Source organism: Acanthochromis polyacanthus, chromosome 21, assembly GCF_021347895.1.
Source record: "Acanthochromis polyacanthus isolate Apoly-LR-REF ecotype Palm Island chromosome 21, KAUST_Apoly_ChrSc, whole genome shotgun sequence".
Lineage (NCBI taxonomy): Eukaryota > Metazoa > Chordata > Actinopteri > Pomacentridae > Acanthochromis > Acanthochromis polyacanthus.
The window spans coordinates 17,763,572-17,779,548 of record NC_067133.1 but is presented as its reverse complement, the minus strand read 5'-3'; the positions used below and the strand labels follow the sequence as shown (position 1 = coordinate 17,779,548).

The window sequence follows — 15,977 nt, the reverse complement described above, 5'->3', positions numbered from 1 at the left end:
GTTTCAGATGAAAAATTATTTTAATTCTCAAGATGATAAAAATAATTTTGTGAACTCTGTAAACCATTGCATAACTGTAGTGTAACAATTTAACAAGTGTTAACAAACTAGTAATACACTACAGTAAATATGCCATACACAATCCTCAATGTAGAAAAGAAACATCTAGTATTCTAAGACTTGCACCTGTTTTTGTGTTCACAACACAAAAATATCAATATACCAACAGAATAAGTTCTACAATTATCAGTATAGAATTTCCTACATATCCATACAGCTTGTCACAAAATAATGGACATATTTTTTTTAATCTATAAATAATGTCTAAACCCACTGACATTAAGTAAATAAATCCATGAAATGCAGTTTCCTCAGATTTAACACATTCTCTATCAAATCACTGTTTCACCCTGAGAAAAATACATTTCTTTCCTTAGATTTTCTCGTTATTCTGACAAATAGAAACTTGAAAACTTGCATTTGTTTTAGTTCTAATAAATTTTTATTGAATAGCAGTTCACAACTAGATGCTACATAATAATCAATTAACTGCGCTCCATAATATCCAGTGACCTATTCATTGAATATCTAATTTTGAACAATACATTCAATATTTCAGGGCTTCAATGTTAAAATAACATTTCTACTGAAAGTTTCTAAAGTACATGGAACAGCCGGTTCCACATTCCGATCATTTACTTCTGACTTTATACTAGTATTTTGTACTTAATTTGAACAGCTCCATACATCATACTCATATACATGTACAAGATTGCATAAATCTTCTGGCTCCATTTTCATAATGTTAAAAACAAAGAAGACACAACAACTAACAATAATGCAAAATAGATTAAACTATTCCAATGCAGAGCATAATGATACATCTATTACAGTTCATTTACAAGATTCTTCCTATTTGGTGCTTTTCCTTACAAACGCTTCTTTTGTTTCACTTTTTTTTTTTTTTTTGGTGCCAAATGACTAATTGAATCCAAAACTGTGTATTCAGTGGTTCGGTATTGCTGTGTCGTCTTGAACTGCATGGCAAATACAGACTCAGAGAGGTGATTATCAGTCAGTTCAAACCTTTGCTTCATCCTGTCAAACTGGTGAAGCAGATCTCGGTAGTCTTTATCCTTTCGGCTAAAGAGGCCTGAACGCACAGGACGCTTAGCATCACATTATGGTCCACAAAAATATTGTAAGGCACTGGAATTTTGATTCTAATTAAACATGTTAGATTTTGTTTTCAATCAATCCACATTATGTAATTGTTAAAAGGCACAGATGTATTTGAAAGCGTAATTGGTCCATTAAGAGAGAAAATCGAACTAATCTGAAGAAACGTACAGAAACATAAGCTGTGCTTACCGAGTGAATGCTTTCTTTGAATTTCTTTTTTTTTTTTTTAGAAAACTTGAATTGGGGGGAAAAGTAGACCTCTAGACAGGGCAACGACAAATTGCCCAAACAGCTCAGTTGTGATTATGTCTGTATCTGCCATTGATGCTTCACAATCATCATCTGTCCCTGTGATAACAAAAACTAATTTGGACCACGGCTTTTAAGAAATACAAAACAGAGTCTGATAAAAAGAAAGCACCTTACAGTCACTGCAGGCCCATCATAACAGTAACGAACGCATAGCCATTGATTTCCAAACTGATTCGGATTACGTCGCTAAGCAAAAATCAACAAACAAAATTGACTTCAAAACAGTACTGCAGTGAAGTTTCTATGGCCACTTCAGAAGCATAAATGTCATTCAACTTTGACATTCCTTCACTGTAGACAACGATTAAACTGACACTGAATCTTCGCTTACGGTCAGCATGTGCGAGCCAGTATTGCACAATCTGCCATAAACGCCAATGTACACAACACAAAATTAAATGTACAAATGCACAATTTGTAAGGATCTGACCCATGCATTTCTGATCATCTGTGTATCAACTCACAATAGCTAACTTTAGATAGAAAAAGATGCCATTAATTACTGTTAATGAACATTATCTATTTAAGGTACTAGGTGATTTACTTTTTTTTTCCCAATCAATTTATGTTTTTTTGTTGTTTTTTAAACTGAAGTAAAACAAATGATGAAATGTAGTAGAAAAGAAATAACAACAACAATACAGGTCTTTGGTAAAACTGCAAAAAATGGGCCTAAGTCCATTACTGTTGTAAGCAAAAGCCATTGGCATAGTCCTGTTGTTGACTCAGTTCGAGGATTTATGTCCTACTGAATGAAATATTAAAGCAAAAATCCATCCAAAAACAGAATTCCTGCCACTAATAATGCCTCAGTTTCACGTTATCTCGGTGCTCTGACCCGTCATTTAGAGCTTCGTTGAAAACCGGGCCGCATTCACAGCGAGAGGCGGATCTGTCCAATACTCAGCAATTACTTGAATTCTGTTCAAGGGTAAATTTTTCCCTTTACAATATACATTTGGACAGCTACTAGAACACCGCTTTGGTTCGGTTTTAGATATTCACACTAGACATCATTAATTTAGTTGGTTTCACAGGCAAAACAAAAGCAGACCAAAGGACCCTGTGAATTAGCTGCACCGTACACTGCTATCCAGTGTATGGGGGGAAAGAAAGTCAACAAAAACACATTTAACTTCAGTTAATTCAAAAACAAAAAAAGGGACAATCTACAGTAGTACAGGCCCATGACATCATTCCAAATGATTTACAAAAGTACTGAAACTTTGACTCAAATTGATTTACAAATGAAGAATTCAATCAAAAAAAAAAAGATTAAGTCAAGTTAGATGCAGAAGACAGATTATTTCATAGTTTCTGAAATCTGAGCTGTGGATGCACAACAACATTCAAACATCTAAATGTATAACAACAAACTACATTAATACCTTTTCCAGTAGCAGCGAAGCTTGCAGAAGTTATTAAGCCTTAACTACACTAAAGTAAGTCAATACAAATATTCTGGCAGTGTGACACAGTGCGAACATATTTTTTTTTCGTATTTTTTTTTGTAGCTGGTTAATATATCGCATAACATGCAATACCAGAAGTGTTTAGCCTGCCTTTTATGCTGTAATATAATCATGAAAATGCTAAAATACCATAACCTTTTCTTGATATTTTTCCTCTGAGTTGCTTAATTGTCATTTGTGAGAATGTAAACAATGCATTTTCCCATATTTATAAGTAGCAAAAAGTGTACCTGGAGATAAATGATTTTCTACTGAATTTAAAGCAAGAATAAAAAGATTTTTTTTTTTTTAACACAGTAGAAGGTCATTTCAATTAGAGGAACCTAAGCACAAATCCTATGCAAAAATCCAACCTACAAGATGTCCATGGAATTCTTCATTCACTGCAGAATTACTACAATACAACAAAGTGAAGTTACTGAACTGCTTACAAAGCATTGTGTACGTTGCGATACAAATTCATGTGTCCTACGTTTGCATACTCCCCAACGTTAAACTGAAAAACCTAATTCCAAAGACCGAAGCTGCACCAAAAGAGCACCACAACCGAGGAATGAGTGGGTGGGCGGGCCGTCGGAGGGGAGCAGGGAGGTTCGTTTCTATGGGTGAAGTCAGGACACAGGCACCGACAATGTTCGTCTTCAGTTATGTTCAGCAGAAATACTTAATGGGATTTGGCCAAATACGCTGGCATATACTCATATATACACATATAGTCATACACATGTCAATGCTTCTGCAAAGTTAATACAAATTCTGCAGAAACCTGTGCACAAGCTTCAACTACTTGTGTTTGCTCTGACGATTCTACACATAACCTTTTCAACTAAGGCAAGGCACTTTAGAGTTAGAGGCCGATATGTTCTAGACAAGGTCAAGAGGCTAGATTCCTACAAAAAAAAAAATCACCGTTTCAGGCTTATAGCAAATACAATACATGCTTCTCTAATGGATAGAGCTATATAAACGTCTACAAAACAAAACTAACTGATTGAATAACAGCCTTAACACGTAGCATGTGCCTTACTGATATTACAGCTGCTGGTTATGCCTAAAATGCCGTTTAAATTTGCACTTATTTGATTGAAATTTTATAAATCTAACTATGAAAGTAGAAACTATTAGTTACTTTTCTATGAAATCTTAATATGCAGAACCATGCCATGATTTAATAGGAAACATGAAATATTCAAATGATGTTTCACAGTACACACAAAAGCTTCAGACATTAGCTTATGTAGAAAAGAAATGTATAAATCTAAAAAAAAAAAAAAAAAAAAAAAAAGACACAAAAGAATACCTACAAAGCAGCTTAAAGCAAATTTCTATATACCCTTTAATAAAGTCCCAGGTCAACAAAGTGCTTTGAATAAGAAATTAAACTTCTTCAGAAAACTGGTCAAAATAATGATGCTTGACTGGTTGAATTTAAAAATTGTTCGTGAAAACTGATTTGGGGTTTAACAAGAAAAACTTGGCCTTAATTAAAGAGGAACACTGTTTTGACGTCTCCTTGTTTAAGTCCGATTTAGAGGCAGCGCGAACACCTTCATGGAACATTTAACAAATCGGAATATTAAGCCTCTACTTTTACACAACGCTTGAGCCAAACCTTTTCATTAAATGCTCACTCCTCAGAGTCGAATTGAAGAATAAAACACCTACTCATTCAGCAGAGCACACAGCCTCCCAATGCCGCGGTGCTTTCTGGTACAATGAAGCTGAGAAACAACCTATTTCACGCTTGTCCGTTTTAGAGGCTCCACTCTCTGTCAGATGGTGTCAGCGCTCACTTTTCACACTAATTAGGCTAAAACAAATACATGACTCCTGAATTCAGCATCAGTCACTTTCAGGTGCTTGGATGTCTTGTCTTTTTAAAAAAAAATTTGTCCCAAAGAATTCCCCTGATTTAGACATATTCCTCTTTAATTAAAGAAAAATCGGTTTTGAGTTTTGCCCATTTTATGTTGAACATCGCCAGATTCTGTTGTGTGTGAACTCATGATTTGCTGGCAGTATGTTTTCAGTATTTACACAGTGACTTCCTCACATGTGAGCTCCCAACCTGAAACGCCTATAGCTCTAGCGGTTGTGGGAAAATATTATTACAACAGTGTCTTTGTCTACGTGTTATTATGTAGGACTGTTTTAATCCATAAAGGCAGAAATCTGAATTACCATTTTCTGCGATAAAGATCAGTAGGCTACAAGCAAGCACTCTTTGCTAAATGCTTTTTATCAGACTGCAAGAATGATCTAAACAGAGTATATTACAAACATTGGAGGACATTTTTTTTTAAAAACTCCGATATATGAATTCGATTTTACAACAGAATACTACAATTATAGTGAAAGTGAGGTACGTTTTCTCTTCATTATGTAACAGATTCACCAAAACATTGTCAACTTTCTGCACATTTCTACAGTATTTTCTAAGAAGTTGAGGGTGGAAATGCTGTCAGTTTGCTCTGGGGCAATACTAAGTGCATCAAGTAGATAAGCTGTTGCCTTATGAGATCAGAGATTTAGCCAAACTAATGTAAAAGAGTAGTGGGGTATTACATAGCCAATAAAGGGCAGACATATCAGTTCACACTCTGTGTACTGTACTTCTAACCACGTTTGTCTGTTTGTTTTTGTCTATAAATTTGCATTTACCATAAGAGCATTATGTCTACAGGTTGAGGAAAAGCTTGACTGCATTCTGCGTTTAGCCAAAATGTAAAAAATGTGAACATTATGTATCACAACTGAAGATTTGAGAGTTACAAGTGAATTCAATATTCTAAACCAAGTGCAAGGCCTTTAGTACAAAAAGCAATCTGGTTGACATAATGTGGACATAAAATGAGCAAAAGCTAGAATGATTGAATCCCCTGTATGATTCATAATACTATCTGCTTTGTCAGTCAAACATCATTTTGTCCTAAAGTAATTCAATCACTGTACGAAACAGACATTGCTGTTTAGAAAATGTAATATCTATTAGTAGTTTTTCAAAGGGCTAATCTTTAAATAGTACCTTGAGTAATTGTACATCACCACTTCAGTATTTTTGCTCTACAGTAGGGACATTCTGTTTTACTTGGTGCACAGTTCTCACATAGTACATAATGTTGGCAAGGCTGCAGAACAATGCAACGATCATGCTTTTGGCAAACTATACATTTCTTTGACTGAAGCTGATATATTACCTGTTGGGGGAAGAAAAGAACGGGTATCAGCTGCAACTTATGGAAATACGGTTCATGCAGACTTTTCAAATAAGCATGCTTGGAGACAAACATGAATCTGAATGATAGTCTGACAAACTGTTTTAAAACTATGCAGATGCTACAAGTGAAATGCTGTGTGTGGTCTCGGCTTTCTTACCCCATCTATAACGTCTAGGTCATTACGCAGCTGACTCTGGATGGAGTGAAGCTTTGACAAGGGGAGCTGCTCCAGCTCTCCATAGCTACGTAGAAGAGGTGTTCCAGGGGTGCGACAAAGCACATCAAAGTCCCCCTGGAGCTCTTTCAGCTTGCGCTCTGTTTCTTCCCACTTCTGTTCTGCCAGCTGCCGCTCCGCCTCAGCCGTCTTTGCTTGTTCCTTTGCTTCGAGAGCGTCTTTCTGGCAAGCTTCATAGGCCTGGAACAAAAGGTGACTGTTCTAGTGAAACACGATCTCTGAAAAGGGAAACCGTTCTGATACACTGGAGCACGTATCGTGGTGAGAGTGAACTTAAATCACTGACTTGTTTGACCTGATGCCAGCCCTCCTCCCATTGTTTGATCTTCCGCTTGGCCTCATCCAGCTCTCTAAAAAGGCGGGCCAGATCAGCACTGCTGGTTGTCGAGGTTAGGCTGCTGAAAACTGGAGATGGACTTGGTGAAAAGCTGCCACTTACAAAGTCCCAAATGTTGCTAGCTCCTCCATTCAATCCTGGGTGAGTGATGCGTTAGAAAAAAAGATGGAACACAAAAGGTAAATCGTTAGCTGTAGCTCTGTATGGAAATTTGAGATTTTGTGAAGTGCAATTTTACTTAGAGCTGTCTAAAAAATAAATCCTAAACCATTTTTAAACAAGTGGAAGCAATGGTTTAGATTGAAGAAGTTCGTTGTTACACTAGGCTTCTATTAGCCATACATCTAAGCATAACAAGGGCTGTTCAACTCATTCTCCTTTTACGTTTTATATTTACGATGTCTGGTTTATTCTCATGTTATTGTATTTTTCTTCTAAGCAATCTCTGGCACGAGAATTTCCTTTGCGATTAATGAAGTTCTATTTCATCTGATTTAAACATTTAAATAAAGCTGAGAGAAGTGGGTTGATACTTAGGTAAAGTAAAATGCACTGTGATGCAAACACTTTCAAACTCAACTGGAGCAAAATATGTGATGTTATCAGCTTACCCAGAGAGTTCTGGGAAGAGGAGGTGGGTGTTCCCAGTAGGCCATGCTCTTGCTTTGCCAACATGTTTGAAGGTTGATTTTGCTGAGATACCGCCCCCGACAGCAGGGACTGCGACAGAGACTGGGAGAGCGAGCTTAGCGGGGAGGTGGAGAGGGATGAGGAGGAATTGAACGAGGACGATCGCGCCAGGGAGCCAGGAATGTTAACAGGAGCAGATCCACCGAGCACCCTTTGACCTAAAGAACAAAAAAAACACACAAAAAATGATGAAACCATTGGTGACAAACTAATCAAACAAGTCAAAGTGCTTCAACAAACTAGATGTCCTTACTTGCCAGCCCTACACTGTTATCTTGCTCCTCTAACTCCTTATCAAGAGATGCAACATTAATGTCACTAAAGTTGAGGTCCAGTGCAGATCCTGATGGAAAATAAAATAAATCTGACTCACATTTGACAACAAAATACAGTGATAGCAGACACCTCGACCCGTTTACCACCAGTTTTACGTGCACTTACCTATGACAGACTCCACTGTGTTGCTCCCTGGATAGAAAGGAGTGGCTTTTGCATTCATTGTTGATAAGGTGGTGGGTGAAGAACTATCTGAGCCAATACTAGAGGCCAAGCTTGACGTTATACTGGAGGTAAAGCTTGATGCCAAAGGGTTCACCGCAGAGAATACAGTATTTTGTGTCTAAAAGGAAAGCACCAAGTCATTGAATGTGCGACATTGTTAATTGCATGTTTTCTAATGAAAATAAATGCATCATCAAGTTCTTACAAGGTTTCAACACAAACCTGTTTTTCTTGGTCCATCAATTTTTGATCCACTTGCCCTTTGTTCTTGATCTACAAATGATCAAATAACACAGAAACAGCAAATTTCAGTGATTAGATTTTAACATACAGACAGGTAATATGAATCCTGAACTATTATCATTATTATACAGAGTTATGTGGCTGACTCTGGAGCAGCAGTAAATATTGCTAATTTCTAGGCGCTCTTGTTATTGAGATGATTTATGTCTTAACTACCAACTGAATGGCATCCACTCAGTATCAAAGCTGTGTAAACTGATCGTGTGACTGCGTCTTGTCGCTCTAGGAATGATTGCGGTACATGCTGAATGAATGGGAGTCACATTTTACTCTGAGTGGGTGGCATTCTCCTGTAATTACAACACTAGAAAGCAGTTAAATCAACTTTAGTGGATTTTTTATCGTGGGGCTACAAATACTCCTGGCTGTGTAATCACGGTGAAAATATTTTGAAGTCGGCCTCATCATGAGACAGTTTCACTCAGACACAGGAAATGCAACACTGATTACAGCTTTAGCCACAAAGGCTTGGAAAAAGAGACATTTTTGAAAAAAGTCAACCTCCCACATGAAAACTACTTAATGCTAGGGACAATGACTATTTTGATTATATTTCAAACATACTGTACCTGCACAAATAAGCATGCTAAATCTGCACTATTTCACCAATATTTCAGCACATGAAATGACCTACAAACTGTGAATTCATGACAAAATGGCTCAGAGTGCTCAAATTAAAATGACATGGCAAACAATGAGTGAGAGATAAATAAACAGTGACTCAAAATAAATGCCAGAGACACACAGAGTGTAACACCCTCATATATCTATGTGTTTCATTCTTCCTAAAGCTGAACAGAACAGTCTGTGTACCTGATCTTCACGTTCAAAGCCCGGAGCTTTAGGATAGTTAGACGTCAGAGATGAGACACTGGATGTGGTGGACTCTGAACATAAACTACTGTTAGTTAAGGATTTGGGCCTGCTGATGGATCCCACTGGGGATAACAAACTGTCGCTTCCTGAGCTTGGCGTTACAGTTGAGCTATTAGAACATGAAACCTGAGAAGGAGAAGTGCACATGATCTTAATACAATGATGATCCAAAAACAACAAAGTACATGAAACCACCATCCTGGAAGGACTATTAAACTGAGGAATCAATTCAAATTTAGAGCATGTGACAATAAAAAAGAACTGGCTGTTTATACTGAATCATCCTCTTAAATACTGTTTAAATGAAAACTTGCTACTGTTCTTTCAGAACAATGTAAAATGAAATGCGAAAATGTAAAAGAAAACAGTAATAATGACAAATGTATGAAAACATACACGTGAAAGCATGGTAAACAACATGTCAATAAGTAAACAACTGATCACCATCAGCTGAACTGCAATTTAAGTAGCACCAGTGAGCGTCCACAAAATTTGAAGAGCTCTTGCAATCAAACACTTGGACAGAGGTGATTTTTCTAAAGTTCCTAATGAAGGACTGAGAAACAGCGTACACTTCCTACTTGTCCGTTGCTACTGGTTGCGCTGGTGGTGGAGTTTCCTCCACTGTTCCACTCAGTGACTGGACACTCTGAATACTGCTGAGAGCCCAGCTGAGACTGTGAACTCGACTGCATCGCCGTTAGCAGTGAGCTCATGGTCTCTTCTGTTGATGGAATTCCTGAAAGGTTTCAAAATAATATTAAGACTTTATAGTGTGTAAACAACCAAACTGTCATTAACAGTAACATTCCCTACAACTATGTTTGATTCAAACAGAGGGTCAACATTTTATTTTCGTTTTAAACCCTGAGACCCCAAAACCTGCTGGCAGCTTTGACACACATATGATTTTTGTTGGTTTTTTTCCAATCACCAAAAGTTCACCATTTATCATAGCAAGAAGCTGTGAAAATAATTTTCAATTTTTCAAAAATCCTTGAACAAATCGTGTGACTTACAGTTTTTCTGAGGAAAACAAACTCAGGAATAAAATCATGATATTTCAACAAAGTCCCTTTATTCAACAAGTCTAACTTAAAAATTGCACCCCCCAAAAAACTGCTTGGGCTCAAATAATGTTTGTAATTGTCTATTGCAGTATTTTAAAAATGATGGTATAAAGACAATCTTCCACTTACTTTCTACATGTGCAAACGCACAAAACGGTCCTCTTGGACAGTATCCAGTTTGCCGCATATCATTGCATTTGGTAGATTTGTAGATCTTGGAGAAAGAAAAGCAAATCAGAATCCACTGAGATACAATACAGTGTAATCATCAAAACCGTTATTTATTACTACAAGTATGTAAGGGTTCATTCCTAAAATAAGTGACATAAATTGACCATGACTGTAATATTTCTGAGCCTTGCCATAATCATACAACCCTTACTTAATTGTGTTTTAAGTTGCTTACTAAGATGAACTAGATGTCTCAAAAGCTACATGAAGAAATTATTCAATGGCTGCAAAACGTGAGTGCTTTGGGGGAAAAAGGATTTCCAAAACACTTCAAGTTCCAAAAAACAAACAAACAAAAAACAAAACCATCCATCACGACACACTGCAAACCTTGCAGGATAAAATTCCTCTCGGGGGAAGAATTTAGAAATAGAATGTGCTGTCTTCAGTGTGTAAATTGAAGTTTGCTGATCACTGGACTTTCCAGCAACACAACAATCTCAAGTCAACCAAAATCAACCACAGCTGGTTTGAGAAATTGTTCCTGGAATGTTCTTAAGTGACCACTTCAATCTCTGGATTTGAATCCCACTGAAAATCATTGGTGGGCAGCACAGAAACTAAATATTACAGAATGAAAATTCCTTCTGGGAAACAATCAGAAATGTTCAGTGACAGCATAAAGGTCAAAGAACAATTACAATAAACAATGACTGTGTGGAGGTTGAAATTTTTTTCTTGGGAAGCGAATAATAAGCTCAACATTATGTTTAGTTTTTAAATCACTAATCGTATTATTAGACTTCCTTTCATCAAGACGTGAGTATATGTTTTCACTCTACAATTTCTGGCACCGTAAGAGAATTTGATGGTAACTCAACACATGTCACTCACCTCTGGGTGAAACTGCTGCTCAGTGCGAGAGTGACAATACTGGCAACTGTCGCCACCGTCACACTTTGAGGGCTCGCCCCATTCATCACCATGTTTCACATTAGGGCAAGGAGTTGATCTGCGTGCAGAGAGTCAAATCCGTCAACGCCTTGCAATTACATGGCTTAATATTTAAACGTATGCTGAATCATAGCTCACCTATACTTGAATTTTCGTGGATTTCGCCTTCGATCTCTACTATTGTGGTAGTGGGGGCAAGCATAGCCCTGTCTGCATAGTCTTGGCGGCTTAGTACACTGATCTGTTTTATAATTGGCTAAAACAAAATTGGTATCTGCCAGGAGACAAGAAGTTTTAGTATCATCTTTTCATCATTGTGCAGAAAAATCACAAGTTTCTTCTTTGATAATTGAATGAATTAAACATTGAATGTGACTATCAGCATTTAAGTAGGGGCTGCTCACCTTGCCACCGGGGGTCTTCTGTCAGAGTTTTCTCGATCATAGCTTGACTGGCTAGTACACCAGGCTGCAAATCAGGAATACCTTCCCCAGATCCCAGCTGTCCATTTTGGAGGGCCTCTTGTGCTTGGATCTCTCTGTGGATACAAATTTAATTAGTATTTATTGTTCTTTAAAAAGCAAAAAAAAAAAAAGGAAATATTTGAACTTCAGAGTTTTGGAAACAGTTATTTAACTGCAGAAAAAAATTCTCTTTCTATCAAATATTTTTTATCTTTTATCTATTTTACAGTTAAAAACTAGTGCAACAGCATGAGCATAACATTTATGCATACACCTTCAAATGCTATCAAAATACAGCTAAGCTTAAAAAAACAATGTATTATGTACACATGGACTCACCAATTTAAAACTTAACACAAGCAATCCATTGTATCATCTGGTATCAGCTAACCTCACTCACTGTTTAAAGTCAACAAAACATGTTCATCTGGTATTAGGTGTTTATTATCTTTTTTAAAAATGCATTGTGCCAAGCCCTGAAAGCTACAGTAAAACTAAACAGTAAGTTCAAACCCATACAATACGGCTTTTCTCTTTCGTAGGGGTTTAATGTACGTCTAGATTGGCTGATTTGTTCGGTGCATTGTGAAGCATTGAGAAAAAAGCAGGGATAAGAGAAGCCACTATTTGCTTTGCATGTCACCTGATATCATAGACTGGAGGTCGGAGATCATGTGGCCCGTGAGCAAAAGCACAGTGGAGGCCATTCTTCACACAATGCCCCCGAGCGTCTGTCTCATGGATACAAGTGCCAGTCTTGTAATATCGTAGATGGTACTTGCGCTCTGTGTCACCAGTGGTCCGGTGTAAATAAGGGCAGCTAAGGAAATAAAGACACAATGTTAAAATATTTCAACAGGTGATTCAAATACAATAATTTAAGATAAATGACTTGGTACGGCCATAAAGTGACACACAAATAGCCCAAACCACAAATCTGTCCAAAATATACAAATATTGCACAAACATATTTTTTAACTATTTTTAACTTTCTCTGTGTGTAATATGCTACTCTAGAGTGCAAGTTAAGGCAGCATGTTTGAGATGAAATTATTATCCAAGTATGAAACAAGTAAGCGCTGCACTGACATTTTAAATATGGCCCAATCAATCAATTATAAATCTACAAGGTTGATACATTTTAATACAAGCAGGATCTTTAAAAGTTGCACATATTTTTGTTTTTACAAGTAACACTGAGGAATACGGTTCCACTAAGAATGCAGAACTGACACACCAGCAGTGCCTCAAGAAATGTACAGCCAATAAGCCTCTTGAATAAACCCAATTTTCCTTTCTTGAGCAGCAACAGTTGCTATAGCAACACATAAGGTCATACAAAAATAGCTTCCATTAGCAGAGGAGGAATTGTGAGGATTGCAGTTCTTCAGTTTCCATTTGTTTAATAAATTGTTATTTCCTTTTATGCATCTGTCTGGCTCTCAGTTAAATGGTCCACCATTTTTAATTTGCTGTCACAGGGAGAGGCTGCTGTCTTTATATACTACCTGCTGAAAATTAAATGGGAATGTCATTGCCACCCCTTTTGAGAATTCTCATATCTAGTTACTGTGCTGCCAGACGCTTCAGCTTAAAAGTTCACCTCTTCTAAACCCACAGGCCTTCAACAAAGTGTAAATACATTGGTTTTCCTCTATGATAATCCTGGACCAAATCTCCAATGCAGGACACTATGAGAATCAAAACATTTGAAAATATGAAGCTTGAGACAAAAATGTCAGTGTATCAAATTCTACACCCATCGTTGAACAGAAGTAGCATTAAATATACTACTGGAGAGCAGAGCAATGCATCTGGAAGACAAGGGACGTAACACAAAGAACGAAACCAATCAGAAACTCGACATAAAATGCAAGCAACAAAGGGACAATGTGAAAAATGGTTCTGGCATTTCTGTGCTGGCAACACCTGTAAAAACATCACGCCAGCAAATAAATAAATTCTGCTCATTAAGCACCCGCCAATCAAATCACACTTTCCTGTGTAAATAAATAAACTGCAAAATAACAGAATGATATGATGCACTCCCAATCTGTATTAAGAATGGACCAATATTCCCATGTATTTTTAGAGCACACGCACAATAACATTCCTTTCATGACAGCTTTAAATTGTCTTTTAAGGCAAGACTGTTGATTTACAGGTGGACTGATGTGCACGTTTGTCCTACACAACTTGTATTTTTGTGGCCACAGAAAGCTGGTGAAATTAAGAAAAAAGTTTTAATAATAAATCATCGCAACAGAACAGTTAGATAGCAGTACTTTCTTGGAAAAATGAGAAGTGTTGCAGCTTTGCAAAATTTGCTTCAGTCATTGTAAAAGTCACTCTATGAAGTTAAACAACAGTATAAAGTTATCTAAAGGCAGCTCAGGGAGTATATAAACAGAAGCAAACACTGAGCAAATGTCTTTCACTCATAAAGCTACAATGATCCCAAACATGTCACCAAAACATCTGTCATCTTTCACCAGCTGCATCATCAAAACACTGCCATGAGGCTGCAGGAAGGTAATAATTGGAAACGGGGACTTACTCATCTCCATCCGGGCAAATGCCTGTGGTCTCGTCGTATTTCGTGCAGTACACGTCTGGGCTATAGTTAAAAGTTCCGTCTCTTCTCCTGATGGGTCGCCTTCGTCGCTGGTTGAGAAAATGCCAATGAAAGCACGTAAAGGGTCTGTGTTGCGTACACTTGTGCTGGAGGAACAACGGGCACTGCTCTGTCCTGAACTCCTTCAAGTATCTGAAACACCGAGAGAGAGAAAAAACAAAACAAATTTACGCCATGAAACGGGTTTTAAACGCTAAGTATTAACAAGTGAGTCCAGATCAAAGAAAAAGTTTACTGAGGCGTCGTGTTACGCTACTCCTGCAGCAGCCTACTATATATTTTGGGTCACCAACGTTAGCTCGCTATTCTGCTAGCATCCTACGCTCGTTTTTAGCCGTAGCGCCGCTACAAAGCTCCGGAGCGTACGTCTATAAATGTGCGTAGCAAGAGGGAACTCAAAATAAGGCCGAGCTATTTACAAGCAGACTGGTTAGCGAGTTCCTGGCTAATCATTTAGCAGACCAAGTTGACGGTGTAATATTCAAAATATAATTCAAAACCGTCCGCTAACTATGTGAAACAACTGCAAACGAGCCCGACAGCGGTTGCTTCGCCAGTTAAGTGATTTAAGATGTGCGTGTTTCCTGCATTAGCGCTGATGTCGTTAGCGTGCCTGTCGCTGTTTGCTATGTAACGTTAGGTAGTCACAAAGCCAGGAAAAGCACCATGTTTTTAACGCACACACAACAGTTGAGGAATGCCACAAATGCAAACGCGCGAAAGGTGCGAGTGCAAACGGCGTTTTCGGCAGCGGACGAATTCGCCGTTTCTTCGCAGCAGCTTTACTCACGTATAGTGGGTAGGTTTCTCGGTTTGAGGAGACGCATTGGCCGCCGTTTTCGAAACCGACGGCATTTTCAGTCAAAACAATGAATTGCGCATGCGCTGGGATCTGTTGCTCGCGTGCAGCACGTCCGCCCGCACGCCAGCGCGCTGCAAACACCAACACAGTAGCACGGGGGCGCCCCTGTGCTCCGGTCAGCTGTAAGAGACGCACATTCAGTTATTAGGAAGAAAATGGGACCCTTTCTGAAAGTTTGAGTTACTACAGAAAAAAAATGAAATAATCAAACCTGATAAGTCTATGTCAAACACAAAATTCACTGAAGACACAACCACAGTACCGGATAAACAGCATAATGCAACTTTTGCATTTTGTAGGGGTCTATGTCAGGAATGTAATTCTGTCAGAAAAATACCAATTTACATTTTTGTTATTTTAATTTTTGCCTACAGTATTTATGTTTAAGAATGGAACTCTGATCTTAAAGAGCTGTAATCGATCAGATTTCAGTGATCAAATTCCCAATTTTCATCAAAAAGATATAATTTACTAAGATTTCACAATTTCATGAAGTATTTCATATATATATATAAAACGCAGCATTATATATATATATATATATATATATATATATATATATATATATATATATATATATACTCTCCACACATATATGTATGTGGAGAGTGATGTAGTGCTGCGTTAGCACCTGACCTAAACCCAATTCGGATGTTCAGATGAAGAACTCCTTCAAGACTGTTGTAAAACCATTC

General features: G+C 37.7%; 1 protein-coding gene across 4 annotated transcripts; it reads right to left on the bottom strand.

The window, feature by feature from the left end:
- Position 1: 1 nt before the first annotated feature.
- On the bottom strand, positions 2-15,337 carry unkl (unk like zinc finger). Of its 4 annotated transcripts, none has more exons than XM_051941432.1 (16): positions 15,211-15,337; positions 14,343-14,552; positions 12,429-12,605; positions 11,726-11,859; positions 11,460-11,595; positions 11,262-11,379; positions 10,326-10,410; positions 9,699-9,865; positions 9,064-9,252; positions 8,170-8,220; positions 7,888-8,065; positions 7,700-7,810; positions 7,368-7,604; positions 6,706-6,893; positions 6,342-6,599; positions 2-6,163 (listed from the first exon to the last, which is right to left on the bottom strand). In XM_051941432.1, the coding sequence occupies exons 1-16, from the start codon at positions 15,273-15,275 to the stop codon at positions 6,008-6,010; spliced, it is 2,460 nt and encodes an 819-aa protein (XP_051797392.1). In that variant the 5' UTR covers positions 15,276-15,337; the 3' UTR covers positions 2-6,007. The 4 variants fall into 4 exon arrangements, with proteins under 4 accessions (XP_051797392.1, XP_022050832.2, XP_051797393.1 ...); XM_022195140.2 differs by having other exon boundaries at positions 7,700-7,789; XM_051941433.1 differs by lacking the exon at positions 7,700-7,810.
- Positions 15,338-15,977: the final 640 nt, after the last annotated feature.